At 49.5% G+C, this 15,512-nt stretch overlaps 1 protein-coding gene across 5 annotated transcripts in view; it reads left to right on the plus strand.

Moving 5' to 3' along the window:
- ME3 (malic enzyme 3) overlaps window positions 1–15,512 on the plus strand; it is a 293,266-nt gene that overhangs the window by 244,940 nt on the left and 32,814 nt on the right. For all 5 annotated transcript variants that reach the window (XM_038568363.1, XM_038568360.1, XM_038568364.1 and 2 more), the window contains exon 6: window positions 1,441–1,544. In XM_038568363.1, coding sequence (XP_038424291.1) covers window positions 1,441–1,544 — 104 coding nt within the window. The remainder of the gene's footprint in view (window positions 1–1,440; window positions 1,545–15,512) is intronic.

The following is a 15,512-nucleotide window of genomic DNA, read 5'->3' on the forward strand; positions in this document are numbered from 1 at the left end:
CAGTAAGCCCACCTCAAATTATGTGGGCTCAGCACTGGGGGTGAGAGTTTAGAAGGATGATGCTGCCTATCTTTGCTATCCCCTACACCTTTGCACAACCACCTCTGTAGCACTGTCAAGACAGTATGGATTGACAGCGGTGTCTTCAACAAAAACTAAGACAGTTCTGGTTAATGTGCAAAGAGCCGCCCAGGTGGTATGGCTGTGTGTGAAGACCGTGGTGAGCGCTGGAGCCAGGCAGCTCGGGTGTGACTCCTGACCCTTCCACCTACTGGCCCAAGGTCCAGGGGGCTCATTTTACCTCTCTGTGTCCCGCTGCCTCATTTGTCAAATGGAGGAAATAACAAGACCTGCCTTTGTGTCTGCTCAGGCCCTCTAGAAGACAGAGGTGTGAAAGGTTTATCAGGGGACACCCATGGAGAATGAAGGGGGGAGGAGGAGGAGGTGGCGGGTGGGTGGGGCCCTCAGACTCCTGTGCAGGTGTGACACCTGTGAAAGGAGAGGCCGGAGGGAGACCTCAGTAAGAAGAGCCCAGGCCGCAGTGCGGTCCTGGGAGAGCCTCAGGCGGGTTGACGGCAGGCCTCAGTGAAGGTTCCCTGCGGGAGGGCACCCCGGCCCCACCGTGTGCAGCCAGGGCCAGGAGCAGCCCAGGGCCAAGCAAGGCAGCTGAGGCTGTCCACCCACCCCCCGCCCTCAGCGGGTTCTCTTACGGGAGTCCCAAGCCACACACCTCCATGGCTGTCCCACCTCTGAGGGGAGACATTCTGGTACTTAGAACAGTCCTTAGTATGTGGCACACAGGATGCGCCACGCGGGTTAAAGCTGCTGCCACTACTTCATAGCGTGTATTAAAATTCACAAAGCTCTTGTACATATATTATTTCATTTAATCATCCCAAGCACCCCGTGCAGCTGACATTTCATCCCCATTTGACAAATGAGAAGACAAGTCCCAGGGGTCCTGTGATTTGCCCGAGGTCACATGGCTGGTCAGGGATGGGGGTCAGACTCCAACAGAAGCCCCTCGAGGTGGGGCTGTGGGGTCCTTACCTCTGCATCCTGCAGCTCACATAGAGATGAGGATAACCCAGATGCTTACGAGCATAACCATAGCCATAACCACATAACCCAGAGCTCACAGTTTTGGTGACACAGACACAAAGATAGATAACTCCTGGAGACCCTCACGCATGGAATTCCTTCCTATTTCCTAAATACGCCAGGTACTTCCTCCTTCTGCTTCCAGCCCCGAGGCCTTCCTTGTGCTGACTTCTCCACCCGAAGGCCCAGCCCACCTGTCAGAATCTGCCCATCTCTTTTTTGTTGTTCTTGAGAGACAGTGTGGCCTGGGCTCTTCTTACTGAGGTCTCCCTCTGGCCTCCTCTCTCTGGTCCTTCCTGCTAACCCAGGACTGTTGAGCAACAATGCTGTCTGTTCCAGGAGCTGCTCAGAGACCCTCTGTACATTGGGCTGAAACACCAGCGCGTGCGTGGGAAGGAGTACGATGACCTGCTGGACGAGTTCATGCAGGCTGTGACAGACAAGTAAGTGGGTCAGCCTGTTCCTTTTGAAAGAGGACTCTTAAGACATGGTATGACTCAAGTCAGCACTGGTTTCAACAAGAGGCAGGAGATGCATGCTTTTCCGCATGGTCTGAAAATTGCAGCTTGACCCTATCCATGTATTTGGAAGACACAAAGCCAATGGGTTTGTTCCATGGGAGAATCTTTGGGAGCAGGGAGGACAGAGAAGAGGGTTGATGACAGAAGGCCTGTGACTGGGAGACAGTTAAGTGTCTGAGGTCCCAGGAAGAAAACAGCAGCTTGTCATGTCAGCTGTCATTTTCCACCTGTATCTGAGGACTGAGCAGCGCTAATGAGCCACCAGAGCAGGCCATACAGGCTGTGGGCCTGCAAGATTTATGAGGTGCCATCTGTGTGCTGGGGTGTGTGATATGGGCAGCTTCTGCCCCCCTCACTGCCCCATCTGTCTGCCATCACGGCCACCCGCACACCCTGCTGTGTCTGGCGTGGTACTGGGGACAGAGTTCTGGAAACAGCCTCCACCCACATGTAGTGTGATGGGCAAGTCAGTCAAGACAGAGTTTCAGCAGCTCAGCAGGCTCCTCCAGACCCAGCAGGTCCACTAGTCATTTGAAAACCTCCAGCCTTTCTTGCTATCCCGAGAGTGCCCAGGTCCTGGCAGGGCTGGCCTGGGTATCTTTGGCAAAGTCCTCCCTTGCCTGCGCTCAGCCATTCTGACCAAAGCAGTGAGCTGGAGGAGCGCTGCTCTGGCCTCCATGGCTTTGGGGGTGCAGGAAAACTGGACTTGACTCTTGACCCCACCGCCTCTACCTCTGTGATGTCATGGAGCAGGTTACTGAGCTTCTAAGTCCCCTCATCTGATCTCCCTATCCAGCGATGAGAAGCAAGCCTTTAATCATCATAGTGGGGTTTTTTTGTTTGTTTGTTTTTGTTTTATTTTTTAAGATGAAAGAAAATCATATTGTACTTACACAGGATGGGAAGGATCCTATAGAAAAGAAATTCGTAAGGGAGTGTGGGGGAGGGGGAGCTAAAGTTCCAGAGTAAATGAGAGGGCTTAGCCTTAGATATGAACACAGAGGCTGGGCCGCAGGGACAGGGAGAGGGCCAAGCACTGGGGACAGGTGCAGGCAGGTGGGCACATGAGGTAGGGGGGCAGGAGGCCCTCTGAGTGAGGACGGTGCTGGAGGTTTAGGGCTGGAGGAGGTAAGACCTGCAATGTCCAAATGACGGTGCTAGAGGATGGTTGCTGGACAGCCCCGTGGGCACCCCCGCAGATCACTGGTCATGAATTTAACCTATTTCTGTGTTTTTCTCAAGCCAGTGTCAACTGTCAGAATGTAGGACAGGAAGAGGCAGAGATTAGGATTTAACCCGGGCTGGGATTCTGAGGGGCAAGAGAGAGAAAGAGAAAAGAACTGCGAGTATCTTCAAGGGGATGGTTATGATGATGTGTCCTGGGATCTATGCTGAGTAAGAAGGGACATGAGGACATTGTGGGGAATTAGAGGTCAGTGACATGCAGATCAGGGGATGGTAAGTCCTAATGAAGCTTAAGAATTATTGAGTTGGGTAAAGAGAAAATGAGCTGGACAGAGAAGAAGGTGGTAATCAGAAAGTTAGGTGTCCACAACTGAGATCATAGAGGAGGTGCTGCTACTGAGAAATAACCACCAAGGCAGCTGAGGGTCAGCTGCATTAACAGAGCCGTAGCGTCTAGAACAAGAGAGGCGAATGGCCCAGCTCATTCTCCCCACTTTCAGACCATCCTGAGCACCACATTCGGTTGCAGACAGGCTACTTTAAGGATCGTAAATTGCCTGACATGCCTTTGGAGAGTAGTAGCCATGACAGTGAGGGGAGTCAAAAGCTTAGCCTGGTGGTGACAGGAGTTAGGGACTGCTCTGTCTGTATCAGTGTGCAGTACACCTCCAGATATCTGAAAGCTGTTCTTCCAGAAAGGGACTTGCCCTCTTTCCACATAGCCACATGAAGAAGAACCAATTGGTAGAATGGCAAAGGAAGCCGTTTTCAGCTCAAAATAAATCAGAGTTGTCTCACAACACACCACACTCTCTGTAGGAATGAGTTCTCTGTCACAGAAATAGTTCAAGTGTAGGTTGTCAATGGTGCTATGACAGGAGGAAATTTAAGCATCAGAGTCTCTAAGATCCCTTCCCACTCTGAGATTCCATTCAGACCACGCAAGATCCCCGCGTGGCTGGCAGGATAGGTATTACTGTACTCATTTTTGTGGAAGAGGAACACTGGGCCCCTGAGAGGCTAAGGACCCTGGCCCAGGTCTCCAGCATGTGGCAGGACGCAGGTGGAACGTGGGTCCTCTGGCTCCAAGGACAGACTGCTTTCCACAGCGCGGAGGAAGAGGAGGGGATGCAATGGGCTTGGAGGGCCTGCTTTCTGCTTGGTGGGTCCAGGGCCTACCGCTTATCTAATGAGTCAGAAGTTATTGCACGAATCCCCAAAGAGAAGTCTTGCTATTCGTGTGAGGAGGTTAGATAAACGAGGATGTGAGAGATGCTTCCACTTATCATCAGAATCAGCTCCCAGTGTCACACACAGGCAGGCTGTCGGGGGACTGGGGAGGGCACACATCAGCCAAGAGGAATGTGTCCTCCAGTGGAAATGATGATAGGTTGACAGTTGCTTGTTTTGACTCTCTAACAAGCGAAAGCAGATGTTTCTGTGGATACTGTAGGTGGGAAATGAGACACTCTGGGGAATATATAGCCTCAAGATGGAATGCCCCAATGGGGGGGTGAGTCAGCAGCCCCAAAGCTAAACACAGTGTATTTTAAGAAAGAACCTTGGGAAACCTTGACTTCTGCCTTGAACTGCCTTGTCTTTTTTCCAAACATCCTGCTGCTGAGAAGCTCCACCTCCTTGCCCCTGTCTCCCAACGGGGGTATATCTTAAGGTGGTTTTGCCCAAAAAAAGAGTCACCATGGCTCTGTTACTGTCCTGGAGCTTGGCCACTGGGGACCCCGCAGGGCAGAAGGAATAGCCACGTACGTGCGTGCACGTGCTGCTCAGAGCTGAGACCGAGGCTACCGCCCACACGGCCAACATGGTCATTCCGTCCTTCCTGCTCTTTCTCTGCCGTGTAGACCCAGGCACGGTGCTTGACTCACAAGTCTTCCCTGGCCACCATTTCCACTTACTTTTTTTTTTTTTTTTTTCCATTTTGGTTCCTTACAATAGAATGGATGGGAGTGGTTTGTTTTCCTCTTGCACCTGGAGCCATACCCTGTCGGATGCTTGGACAGAGTTTGAGGTCAGCAGCAGCAGCTTCAGTCTTTTGATGGACTCGGGAAGGGACCCTCGCCCTTTCCCTGGAGCTCCCCACCCCAAAATAGAGGCTCCTAAGGTGCTGAGAGGAGTGATAAGGAAGAAGGCAAATGATAGTTTAAAAAAAAAAATAAATAAGAAACCTGACGTTTTAAAAATCGGCTGCTTTTTAGCTCCAGGAAAACGTTCTCTTTGAGTCTCTCCACCTTTATATGTCTAGTTCTCTCTCTCAGTCTCTCTCTCTCTGTCCTCTGTCACACACACACGCGTATGTACACACACATGCACGCACCACCCTACACTAAATACCTGAGGCTCACACCATAGTGGGACTGGCACAATAAAATTTCCACCACATTCCACTAGTGAAAGCAAATCGTAGATCCCTACCAGATTCCAAGGAAGGAGCTGACACAGAATCAAAATACCAGGAGGCATAGTTTACTGGGCACCACTGCCCCCTGCATAACCCAACATCCTTTTGGGGGACAACATTTCTTAATACCAAAATGAGAAGCAGAAACTTGCCCAAGGATAATAAATTACTAAGTTGTTCCAAGATCAACCTACCGATACTGACTTGTTAAAAGGCTACACACATCCAGCACTCGTTCCCCCACCACCACCCTATTCTTTGCTCTCGGAGCCAGAAGGAAGCCTTTGAAGGCTTCATCTGCCAACGCCAGCTCCCTTGCTCCCTCAACTCCCATCACACTGGCCTTCTTGCTTTTCCTTCCACATGTCATTTTGTGAGAGCCAGATGCAGAGACTTCATGCTTATTTCCCCAGGCTCAAATGTCCCTCCACTATCATGGCTGTGTCCTTCTCATCATTCAGGCTTAAAGACGGGTCCACATCCAGGCAGCAGGGTCATACAAGGCAGGGTGTTGGTGCTGAGAGTCCTGCAGGAAACTAGGAACTTTCAGTGGCTACTACAGTCTCAGAGAAAATGAAACGGGTTCTGTTCCGCAAGCCAGGGAAACGATAAGGGGTTTGGCGGGGGAAAGAATGTCTCTTGGAAGAAACCAAAACACTAAGCCTTCACCACATGTGGGTTTAGAGTCTGCATTTATAATATACACGTGGTTAAGAAATGATTGTAAAATATTGTCCCCTGCCAGTGATATGGCTGGAGAACCTTCCTGGCAGAAGGCAAAGTCAAACTTCTCTGTAAGGACACTCCCACAAGCCAAGCTGTGTGGAATTCCTCGAGGGGAAAAACAATTCTCCAGTGAAAATAAATTTGTGATTCACAGTAATCCACATGGAAACAATCCACACTAAGGAAAAACCAGAAGAAGAATTAGAACCACAGAAAAAGGAATATTCTCAGAAAGATTATAAGGCAGCTCTGCTTAAATATATTAAAGAGATTTTTCACAAGAATGAAGTAACAAGGAAAGTACACAAGATTGTGGGGAAAAAATAGCAGGCAAATTTGAAAAAGAACCCCCCCCCCCCGAAAAAAAAAAAAAAAAAAAAAAAAGAACTAACCAGCCTTCTGAAAATGAAAAACAGACTCCTGGAAATCCAGGAGAGTATTAGGGCAGGTCACCATCAGAAAACCTTTGTCTTCAAAAAGTACTGCCTGTGGGCATTTCAGAGACTTTCCATTCCTATGCCTGATTATCCAGAAAGGAAATGGGACACCAAGGCGTTTTATCAGAAAAGTCTTTTTTTTTTTTTTTTAAGATTTATTTATTTGAGAGAATGGGGAGGGAGGAGGCAGAGGGAAAGAACCCTCAGACTCTCTGCTGAGCAGGGAGCCTGACACCGGGCTCGATCTCATGACCCTGAGATCAGGACCCTGAGATTAGGACCTGAACTGAAATCAAGAGTCAGACACTTAACCGACTGAGCCACCCAGGCACTCCTCAGGAAAGATTTTTCTGAACTGCTACTGATGACGTAGAGCATTTCTCAAGGGAAAGAAAGGATGGATAAGACTGGAGTTCCCAATCATTCCTTGACAGAGGAGATATAGTAATTCCAAAAAATCCCATAGCATAGTCCATTACTCTCATTTTCTCTTTGTCTCTTTTTCTCTGTGTCTTATTCATTCTCTCTGTCTCTCTCTCTCTCTGTCTCTCTCTCTGCCTCTCTGTCTCTCTCTCTCACACACACACACACACGCATGAGTTTCTTCTTATTCTATCATATTTATTTTATTAGGCTTAACCAGATTGTTTTTTAATAAAGTTGGATAACTAGGGGGAAAAAAACTCTGAAAAACAAAAGACTTTGTCAAGATAAGGTCTATAAAGAAAAAAGTATCTGGGTATGTATACACCAAGTTCTTAAGAGTGCCTATAGTTAAAAGATGAGGTTACCAGGGATTTTTGCCTTCTAAGTCATTCATTTCTATAATGTTTGGTTGTTTGTGCACAGGCATCTCTTTTGTGATTAGAAAAAATAATGAATTTTTATAATGAGTTAAGCAGCAATTCTTCCCCAGAAATAGTTCGTGTTAAAAACAAAAACAGTCCACAAAAGAGAGAGAGAGAGAGAGAGAAGAGAAAAAGAAAGAAAGAAAGAAAGAAAGAAAGAAAGAAAGAGAAAGAAAGAAAGAAAGAAAGAAAGAAAGAAAGAAAGAAAGAAAGAAAGAAAGAAGAAAGAAAGAAAGATAGATCCCACCCTTCTCCCTGTGGTGAATTCAGTGCTGAGCTAGGCTCCTATAGATAACAAAGCAATTCACATACATTGAGTCATTTAATACAATGGTCCTATTAAGTAGATAATTATTGTCTTGTCCCATTAAAATAAAAGTTGCAGGGAGGGATCTTTGACTCTTCTGTTCACTGCTACATCTCAAGACCCAGAACAGTGCTGAGTGTGCTGTCGACTTTCAATAAACACTTGTTGAATGAATGCACAATTTACAGATGAGGAAACTGAGGCACAGAAAGGTTAGGGAGCTTGTCCAAGGTCATGCCTCTGGTTAATGGTGGAGCCAAGCTGTGAACCGAGGTGGTCTAACTCCAGAACCCACCCTCTAATTTGGCTACTCTCTCTGTTACTTTACATGAAAGACAGTCCAACAGACTCCAGCCTTCTTGATACAATAGTCAAGGAAGAGAAATGGGAGGTCTTTTGGAAGCTATCCTACTTAGCATACTCTCTCCAGCTTGTTCTGGGGCAGGGTTAGTGCCCTACCCATCCTCACCATAAGGGGGGCTCTGGAGGAATCAGCCATCAACTCCCATTTTCAAACTCCTTAGCTATTGGCAGTTAGGGAAGCACCCTCTTTGTTTTCTACTTTTTACTTTTGAGATATAATTGACACGTAACATTATATAAATTTGCAGCATACGACCTGTTGATTTGATACATATATTACAATATGATGATCACCACAGGGTTAGCAAACACCTCTATCACATCACATAATTATCATTTCTTTTTTGTGATGGGAAAATTCTCCAGCATCTGGGTCAGTTAGCTGGCTCTTCTTGATTCTCCTTTATTTTCTTTTTTTAAGATTTTATTAACTCACTTGAGAGAGAGAGAGAGAGCACAAGCAGGGGGAACGGCAGAGGGAGACGGAGGGAGAAGCAGGCTCCCTGCTGAACCGGATGGCAGCCTCCTAACAGACTGAGCCACCCGGATGCCCCTTGGTTCCTCCTTTAATCACCAAATGGCCAGTGGTCCCATTGCCCCATAATTCACCAGAGATGGGCGCCCCCTCCAGGTCCTTTTGCAAACTACAAGCCCACCTGGCTCACTCAACCCTCAAGGGAAAAGCTGAGGCTCTTCAACGCTAAGCTTCTCCTGGTGGTATAAACAAATGGTATAAACAAAGGAAAACCTCTAAGCTTATGGCATCCAGACTACAAAGAAACTTTTAAGATTTTATTTTAATTTTAAGAGATTGTAAAGAGCATGAGTATTTGCTCCAAGCCCTGGTTATAATGTTTCAAGGGAGTGTTCCCATTCTGAGTCCCTCTCAGCAGAGACCATCACTACTTGGTATTTTCATGTATACTGAATTTTAGGAATGCCTCCTGTGGTTCAGTCCATGTCTTACTTCATTTTCCCACTTCACCATCCCTGGACTGTAAGCTCACAATCTTAGAATACCAGAGCAAGAAACAACGTGTTCGCTTGACCCAATTCTGTCACTTTATAGGCAGGGAAACTGAGACACAGGAAGAAAATTATTTCCCCAGGGTCAGATAATGATTAAGGCAGTGGGAAATTAAGGGGAGCCTATCCAGTTGTTTTCTCTGTTTTCACATAATTCATGACATTTCTCCCAAGCTTCCATTCAGCCTGTATTCATCATGTGCTTTCTCTGTGTCTCAGAGTGTGGCCAATACAAAGAGCAGACCTTCCTGAAGAAATCATTCTTCCCGACATTGTAAAATGGACACAGAAAATAATCAGAAAATCATTCAAGGCAGCCTTTGTTTATTTTTTTATTCATGTATTTATCCATTTATTCATTCATTCAGAGGACAGATATTTATTGGGCATAGTGGTAAGCCAGAAAGAGACTTTGCTCTCAAGGAGTTTATAATCGACTAGGGGAAAAAGAAGAAATACGCTCACTAATGAGTTTGTGTAGATTGAGCATGTACCTGGTGAATGGCCCTGCCCGCAGTGTTGGGCACGATGGCAGGGGCTGGTCAAAGGGCTTAGGACATCTGGTTAGATTTAAAAGTCATGGACTTCTTCCCAGAAAAGAACTAGCAACTCACCTTTACAGAGCACCTACTCTGTGCTGGGGGCTTTACATTTAATTATCACAGTGCCCTTAGAGATAAAGAAACCCAGGTTCAGAAAGGTTAAGTAACTTGTCCCAGAACACCCAGCTAGAAATGACAAGTTTGGACTCACCCCAGACCCATGTGACTCGCAGACCTGAGGCTGTTGGCTACAGCCCCTCTGCTGTCTGCTCGCCCCTCCTGTCTGGGAAGGGCCTCCTGCTATGTTGACCTGACCCTCAGGAGTCACGGGAATGGCCTGTACTAGGTGCTGCTGTGGCCTCTAGAAGAGGAGCATGTGGCTCCAAGGTAGGCTCCTGCAGAGGCACTATTAGCTGCCTTCAGCCATTCGTGTTTCATTTGTTCACAACACGTACCAGCCAGGCAGGCATAGGGCACTGGGCCTGCAGCAGCGTGTGTTTGGTCTTCTCACCCGGGGATCTGAGGCTGATCTGTCCAGAGCTGGTGGCGGAAAGAGGGGCTCAGGTCAGCTTGAGCTAATTCTTCAGCTTTTGTATCACAGGATGGCCAATAAGACCCCTCCCTGCCCTCAAGGACACTGCCACATGCTGCTTTGATCCAATCTGTCCCCTAACATGGCAGTTTCCTTTTCCCCTGCTCTCCCCAACTGGGGCTCACGGCTGTCCGGAAAGCCCACAAACACAGACCTTACTGCCCTCCGCCGTCAGACTGTCATACGTCAAGGTAAAATTTAACCAGGTCTCGGGGAGAGGAGCAGTTGAAACTCTGAGGAGGGACGAGATGTGAGGATAGGGCAGCCTGCATGGTACACATAGGGCAGGAGTCCCCTGAGGAGAGAGACCAGAACGGGCCAAACTCATCGGGGCGGGTTCACGGACACCAGGGACGCTCTGGCCACTAAAATGTACGGCCTGGGGCGAACGGGAGCGCGTGTAAATGCGGGCACCGCGGAGCCAGCCGGCACGTTGGTGGCTGGGAACAGTGCACAGGCCTTGTGAGCAGAAGGCTGAGGCGTGAGATGCTGTCCCCTAGAGGAGAAACTCGGGACTGACCTCTGACCTTTGGGAGGCCGAGAGATCAGCAGATTAGCCACCATCCTCTTCCCGGCGCTGGGATTTCTGGCGCCAGGCGCGGGCTTGCCCAGGAACTCGGACAAACTGGGAAACTGAGGAGGAAATCCAGACCGTTCCTGCAGTGTTTTCCGTCTGGCCAGGGGTGGCCGTCGGGGCAGCGACTGAGGAATGGCCACATCATTCTGGCACTTTTGCTTAGAAGTCGCTGCTTCCTGTGACTGTCTCGTTGCTCAATGGGCGTTTCCCGGTCAGGCCAGGACGCCAGCCCCAGGAGCCGCCGGCCTCTCCCGGTGGGGCCTGGGCGGGGAAGGGCCCCCGACGTCCCCCCTCCGTGCCGGCCGGGGCTCCGGTGACACAGCATCCCTTCCAGTGACCGCTCGCCGCTCCCACCCGGGTTCGAAATCTCGGCCGCACAGAGCGCGGAGCCCGTGGCCTTCTGCTCCCCTCTGCTGGCTCCACTCCGCTTGCCAAGGCCACAGAAAAGAAGTCCACTTTATTCCTCGCCCACAGAACACTCCTTCGTGTCTCTGAAGATGACGGCTCACCTCATTCTGCTTGCCCTTCCCTCCTCTCCAGGCTCCACAGTCCCGCTTTCTCCGTGGTTCCCGCGCTGCCCGCTTCCCTTGCCTAGTTGCCCGTCACGCTCGTGATTCGCTTTCCAGGCCCTGCCCCGGCAGAGTGAGCCACTCCGCATGTGTGTGGCAGCTGTGGCGCGAGGGCCGGAGCCACCCCACCACCGCGCAGGGGTCCTCGAGGGAGGGACCACGTCTTCCTCATGCCCTAACTGGACTCTGGCCGCCCCTCTCACGATCCCCCAGGGTCTCCTCCATCGCCTCTCCTGCACGCTGGCTCCCTTACCTCATAGGGACACGCTCACCTCAAATCTGAATCAATCTTCAATCCTTTATCCCCCCGTGGCTGTCACCCTTTCCCTACTTCACAGCCCAGCTTCTCGAAATTGATAATCCCTGACCTTTCCTCCCCTTCCATTTACCTTTTACCCCCCGCAGTTTGGTGCCCCCACCACTACCACCTACTAAATGAAGAATAGAAAAGGTCACGAATGATCATCTGAACACTGGCTCCCATAGACACTTCAGGATCCCCTTTTCACTTGACATCCCAGCAGCATCTGACGCTCCTGACCGGAACCTATCACGTGGCCCCTCCTGTGGCAGCTGGCCTGCCAGCCCAGCTTCCACCTTGCTGGGTTCCCTGCTTACTTTCTTCTGCTGGACTCTCCTCCCCTCTGCTCCCCGGGCATATGCGTGTCCTGGGATTCTGTCCTTGACACTGCTTCCTACTCACTGCACACACTCTGCCTGAGACCTTCATCCAGCCCCCTGACTTTGACGATTCGCCATGCCCTAGACTTCATGTTCCTGTCTGCTGAGCCTCACGTAGAGCCTCCTGCTTTGAGAACAGAATGCACTTGGACATCTTAGCACCTGAGACTCAACTCATGTGCCCGGCCTGTCTTATCGAGTAGGTTTGCCAGTCTTTCCCTGTCCCCCACCTCGGTGAGCAGTGGACATCACTGTCCATCCTGGGCTCCTCCTCTTCCTTCATCTTCCACGTCTGGCCTCTGTTAATGCATTCCTGTCCCTAATAACCATAGCCTCCAGGCACTCGGGGTCTGTGGTATGCTGGGCTTTCTATAGACATTATCTCATTTAATTCTAATAACAGGATTGCAAAAGAAGTATCGTTGGCCCACTTGATCATCAGTGAGGACTGACATTGGGATTCAGTAACTTGCCTAAGGTCACACATTCAGTGTGATGGACCCATCAATCCCAAAGTTCTTTCCACTCCCTGACACTCTGTCCATCCTCCTTCTTGTCTAGCCCCTTCTCTCCCACCCTGTCCATACTGCCTTTACCAGGAAGACTTCATGGTCTCTCGCTGGAGTTGACATGCCTCCTTGCCTCCAGTCTGTCCTCCCAGCCGACCACCCCGTCATCCACTCTGCTGCCACAAAGAACTCCCTAAAACATATGCTACTTCCTGGCTGCAGCCCATCGGTGGGGCCCCTCTGCCCTCCAGACCATCTAGGCTCTTTACCCAGGCATGGACTCAGGTTGGTCTCCCAACTACTCCCCTTTCTTCCCACCCCGACTCAAGCTCTAGCTCTGCTTATTTTCCTGCAGCTCCAGGAAGGCCTCCGACTCTCATTCCACATGCATGTGCTGTTCCTCCTGCCTAAGATGCCCTTCTTCCTTCCTCATCCTACCCGCAGTCTTCCCATGAGCCTCTATTCTTCCTTTAGGCCACTGGTGAGACCCCACTGCCACCACCCCCCCGCCCCCCGCCACCCAGCAAGGCTGTCTGCTCCCTCAGAGGCCTCCTAAATACCTAGCACATACCTTTATTAATACTCCAGCCACAGTATGTTGCAACTGCTCTTATATTTTCTTGTGTCCCCATCAGACTGAGATTCTTGTATTTGCCTTTGTAATCTCGCAGGTAAGGTAGTCCCTTGTTCACAGTGGGCACTTAGACATGTTTGCTGAATTGAATTTTTGTGTCATACCTGGGATAGTTCCTGGCACAAAGAGGATAACCTGCTGGATACATTTCTTTAATAATTAAAACTGAGGGCACCTGGGTGGCTCAGTCGGCTAAGTGTCCGACTCTTGATTTCAGCTCAGGTCATGATCTCAGGGTTGTGAGATCAGCCTCCACACTGAGCATGGAGCCTGCTTAAGATACTATCTCTCCCTCTGCCCCCACCCCTCCCCGCCCTGCACACACTAGTGCACACGCACATGCGTTCTCTCACTCTCTCTAGAAAAAAAGCTAATTGAAATGGAAATGTCAATAAGTAATTGTAATGCAAGGTGATATATACCATGATGAAGATATATCCAGAGTATGATGGCAGTCCAGAGAAGAAAAGAGTTAGTACTACCCTGAGGGTAGAGAAAGCAATGGGACAGGGAAGCCTTCCTAGAAGAGGTCACATTGAAGCTGGACCTTGCAGTTTGAATAGGAATTGGCCTGGGTGAAAGAGGGGCCTTCTAGGCACTTTAGCAAAAACAGAGGCATGTAAGGGCCCACAGTAACTGGGAAACAGCAGGATGTGACCAGCATATGGGAAGACATGGGCAGGGTTTGGGGATTAAGGTTGAGGCCAGAGTACCAGCCAAGGAGTTTGGACATAATACTAAAGGCAGTGGGAGCCCTGTATGGATCTTTAGAAAATAAGTGGCCTGTGCAGATTTGTGTCTAGAAAGACAAGGAAGAGGGATTGGGGGAAGGGGAATAAACCTGGAGAAGGTGAGATCAATTGTTGCAGGATCCCGGCCAGAAGAGGCAGTTGCAGTGATCCCAGGGAGAGGTGGCCTTGCCCTGAATTCACACAGCCCCACCTGGTACAAAGTTCTTTCTGTGGAGAGTTGTATCTGTTGAAGTGTGCTCTGCTGTAGGTAGGGAAGGGGACACAGAAGGCTAAAGTATCTGGTCAACAAAGTTTAAAAAAATGCTCCATTCAACAGGTTCCCTAATGCAGGACTTTTGAGAGCCTTCAGTATACATTGCATATGTTGCAAGTAACATTCAGATATTTAGCCACAGAAACTTTCTGGGAACATCTCAAGGGACTAGAGTTTAATGGAATATATAAAAAAAAAAAAAAAAAAAAAAAAAGACCAAGAGATTTCATGATTATGTCAGCTCTGTTTCCTCTAGGAGGAAAAAATAAATCAAAGAAATATCTTTTCACTGGGTGACAACTGATGTTCTCACTGAGCATTCTGCTGTGAGAAGCTTGTGGGGGGCAGGGGGTTCACTGGGGGACCAGAGTGGCCTCCCATGGAAATACGAATGTTGCTTTTAGTCATTTGCTTTGGAGTCAGGCTAAGCAAATTCACCTGCTCCTCCCAGGTCCCTTGTGTTTGTTCAGGCCTGAAAGAGGTTAGACCCAGGTGTTTGAAAGAATGGCAGGTCCTGACCTATGGAACAGAGAAACCAGGTCTGCAGCGCCAGGAATGTATTGCTGTCACCACGTCCCTCACGCAACATTCAGTCAGCTTGCTGGGGGATGAGCAGAGCATCTACCTTGGGCTCTCCTTATCCTGGGGCAGCTGCATCCCAGTTGGCAGGTACCCAGCTCTGTTAGTCCTGGCCTGGGTCTTGTCACATGGTCATACACAGCTTGCTAGGGCTCCCAGACACAGGTCACCAATTGTAGGCTTCCCCATGCCTGAGCCCTGGGTGAGGGAGTGGGGGGGCGGGGATTAAACAGCCACCCATCAGCCAGCCTTGTGTCTTTAAGTGAGCCCTGTCCTTGGAGCTGCCTTTGCTGGCAGCTCCAAGGCCATTTCCCAGCTGTGTCTCTACAGTGGAAAAGTCTGGGCTCCTCTGGCTTGGGGAGGTGCCTCTTTCTCCATTGCAAGAATTCTCCACTGGAGAAGCCTCAGATAATACAGAGCCCCTGCCAGGGCTTCAGGTTGAAGAGTTCAAAAGGGCAGAAGGGGACAGATAAGCAGGAGCCTCCTCGGTGAGGGACAGCTTCTGGCAGGAAAGAAGGTCAGCAATATGCTGCCAGCACTAAAACCAGGAAACTGCCCAGATCCCCAAGTTGTGCGCCAGGGCAGGTCACCTTCTCAGGGACCCCTCTGCTCCAACTGTGTGACATGGAGTGTGCCTGCATTGGCCTTGCCCACTCAGCTGGTCTTATGTGTCTCCGCTCAAAACAGAATCTATAAATACTCATTCTTCAGATTTTCCTGCCACATGTTGCTCTTACCGAGAATGGTCAGACCTCTCTACTTTAGACTTGTAGAAAAATCTGAGTGAAGCTCCTAGTGTATCTGCTCCAGCTGTACATTAAGTAGCTCATGCTACAAGTCCACTGATCTCAGAGCAGGAAACTGAGATCCAGAGAGAAAGGAGACCCACCC

Source organism: Canis lupus, chromosome 21 (genome assembly GCF_011100685.1).
Source record: "Canis lupus familiaris isolate Mischka breed German Shepherd chromosome 21, alternate assembly UU_Cfam_GSD_1.0, whole genome shotgun sequence".
Classification (NCBI taxonomy): Eukaryota; Metazoa; Chordata; class Mammalia; order Carnivora; family Canidae; genus Canis; species Canis lupus.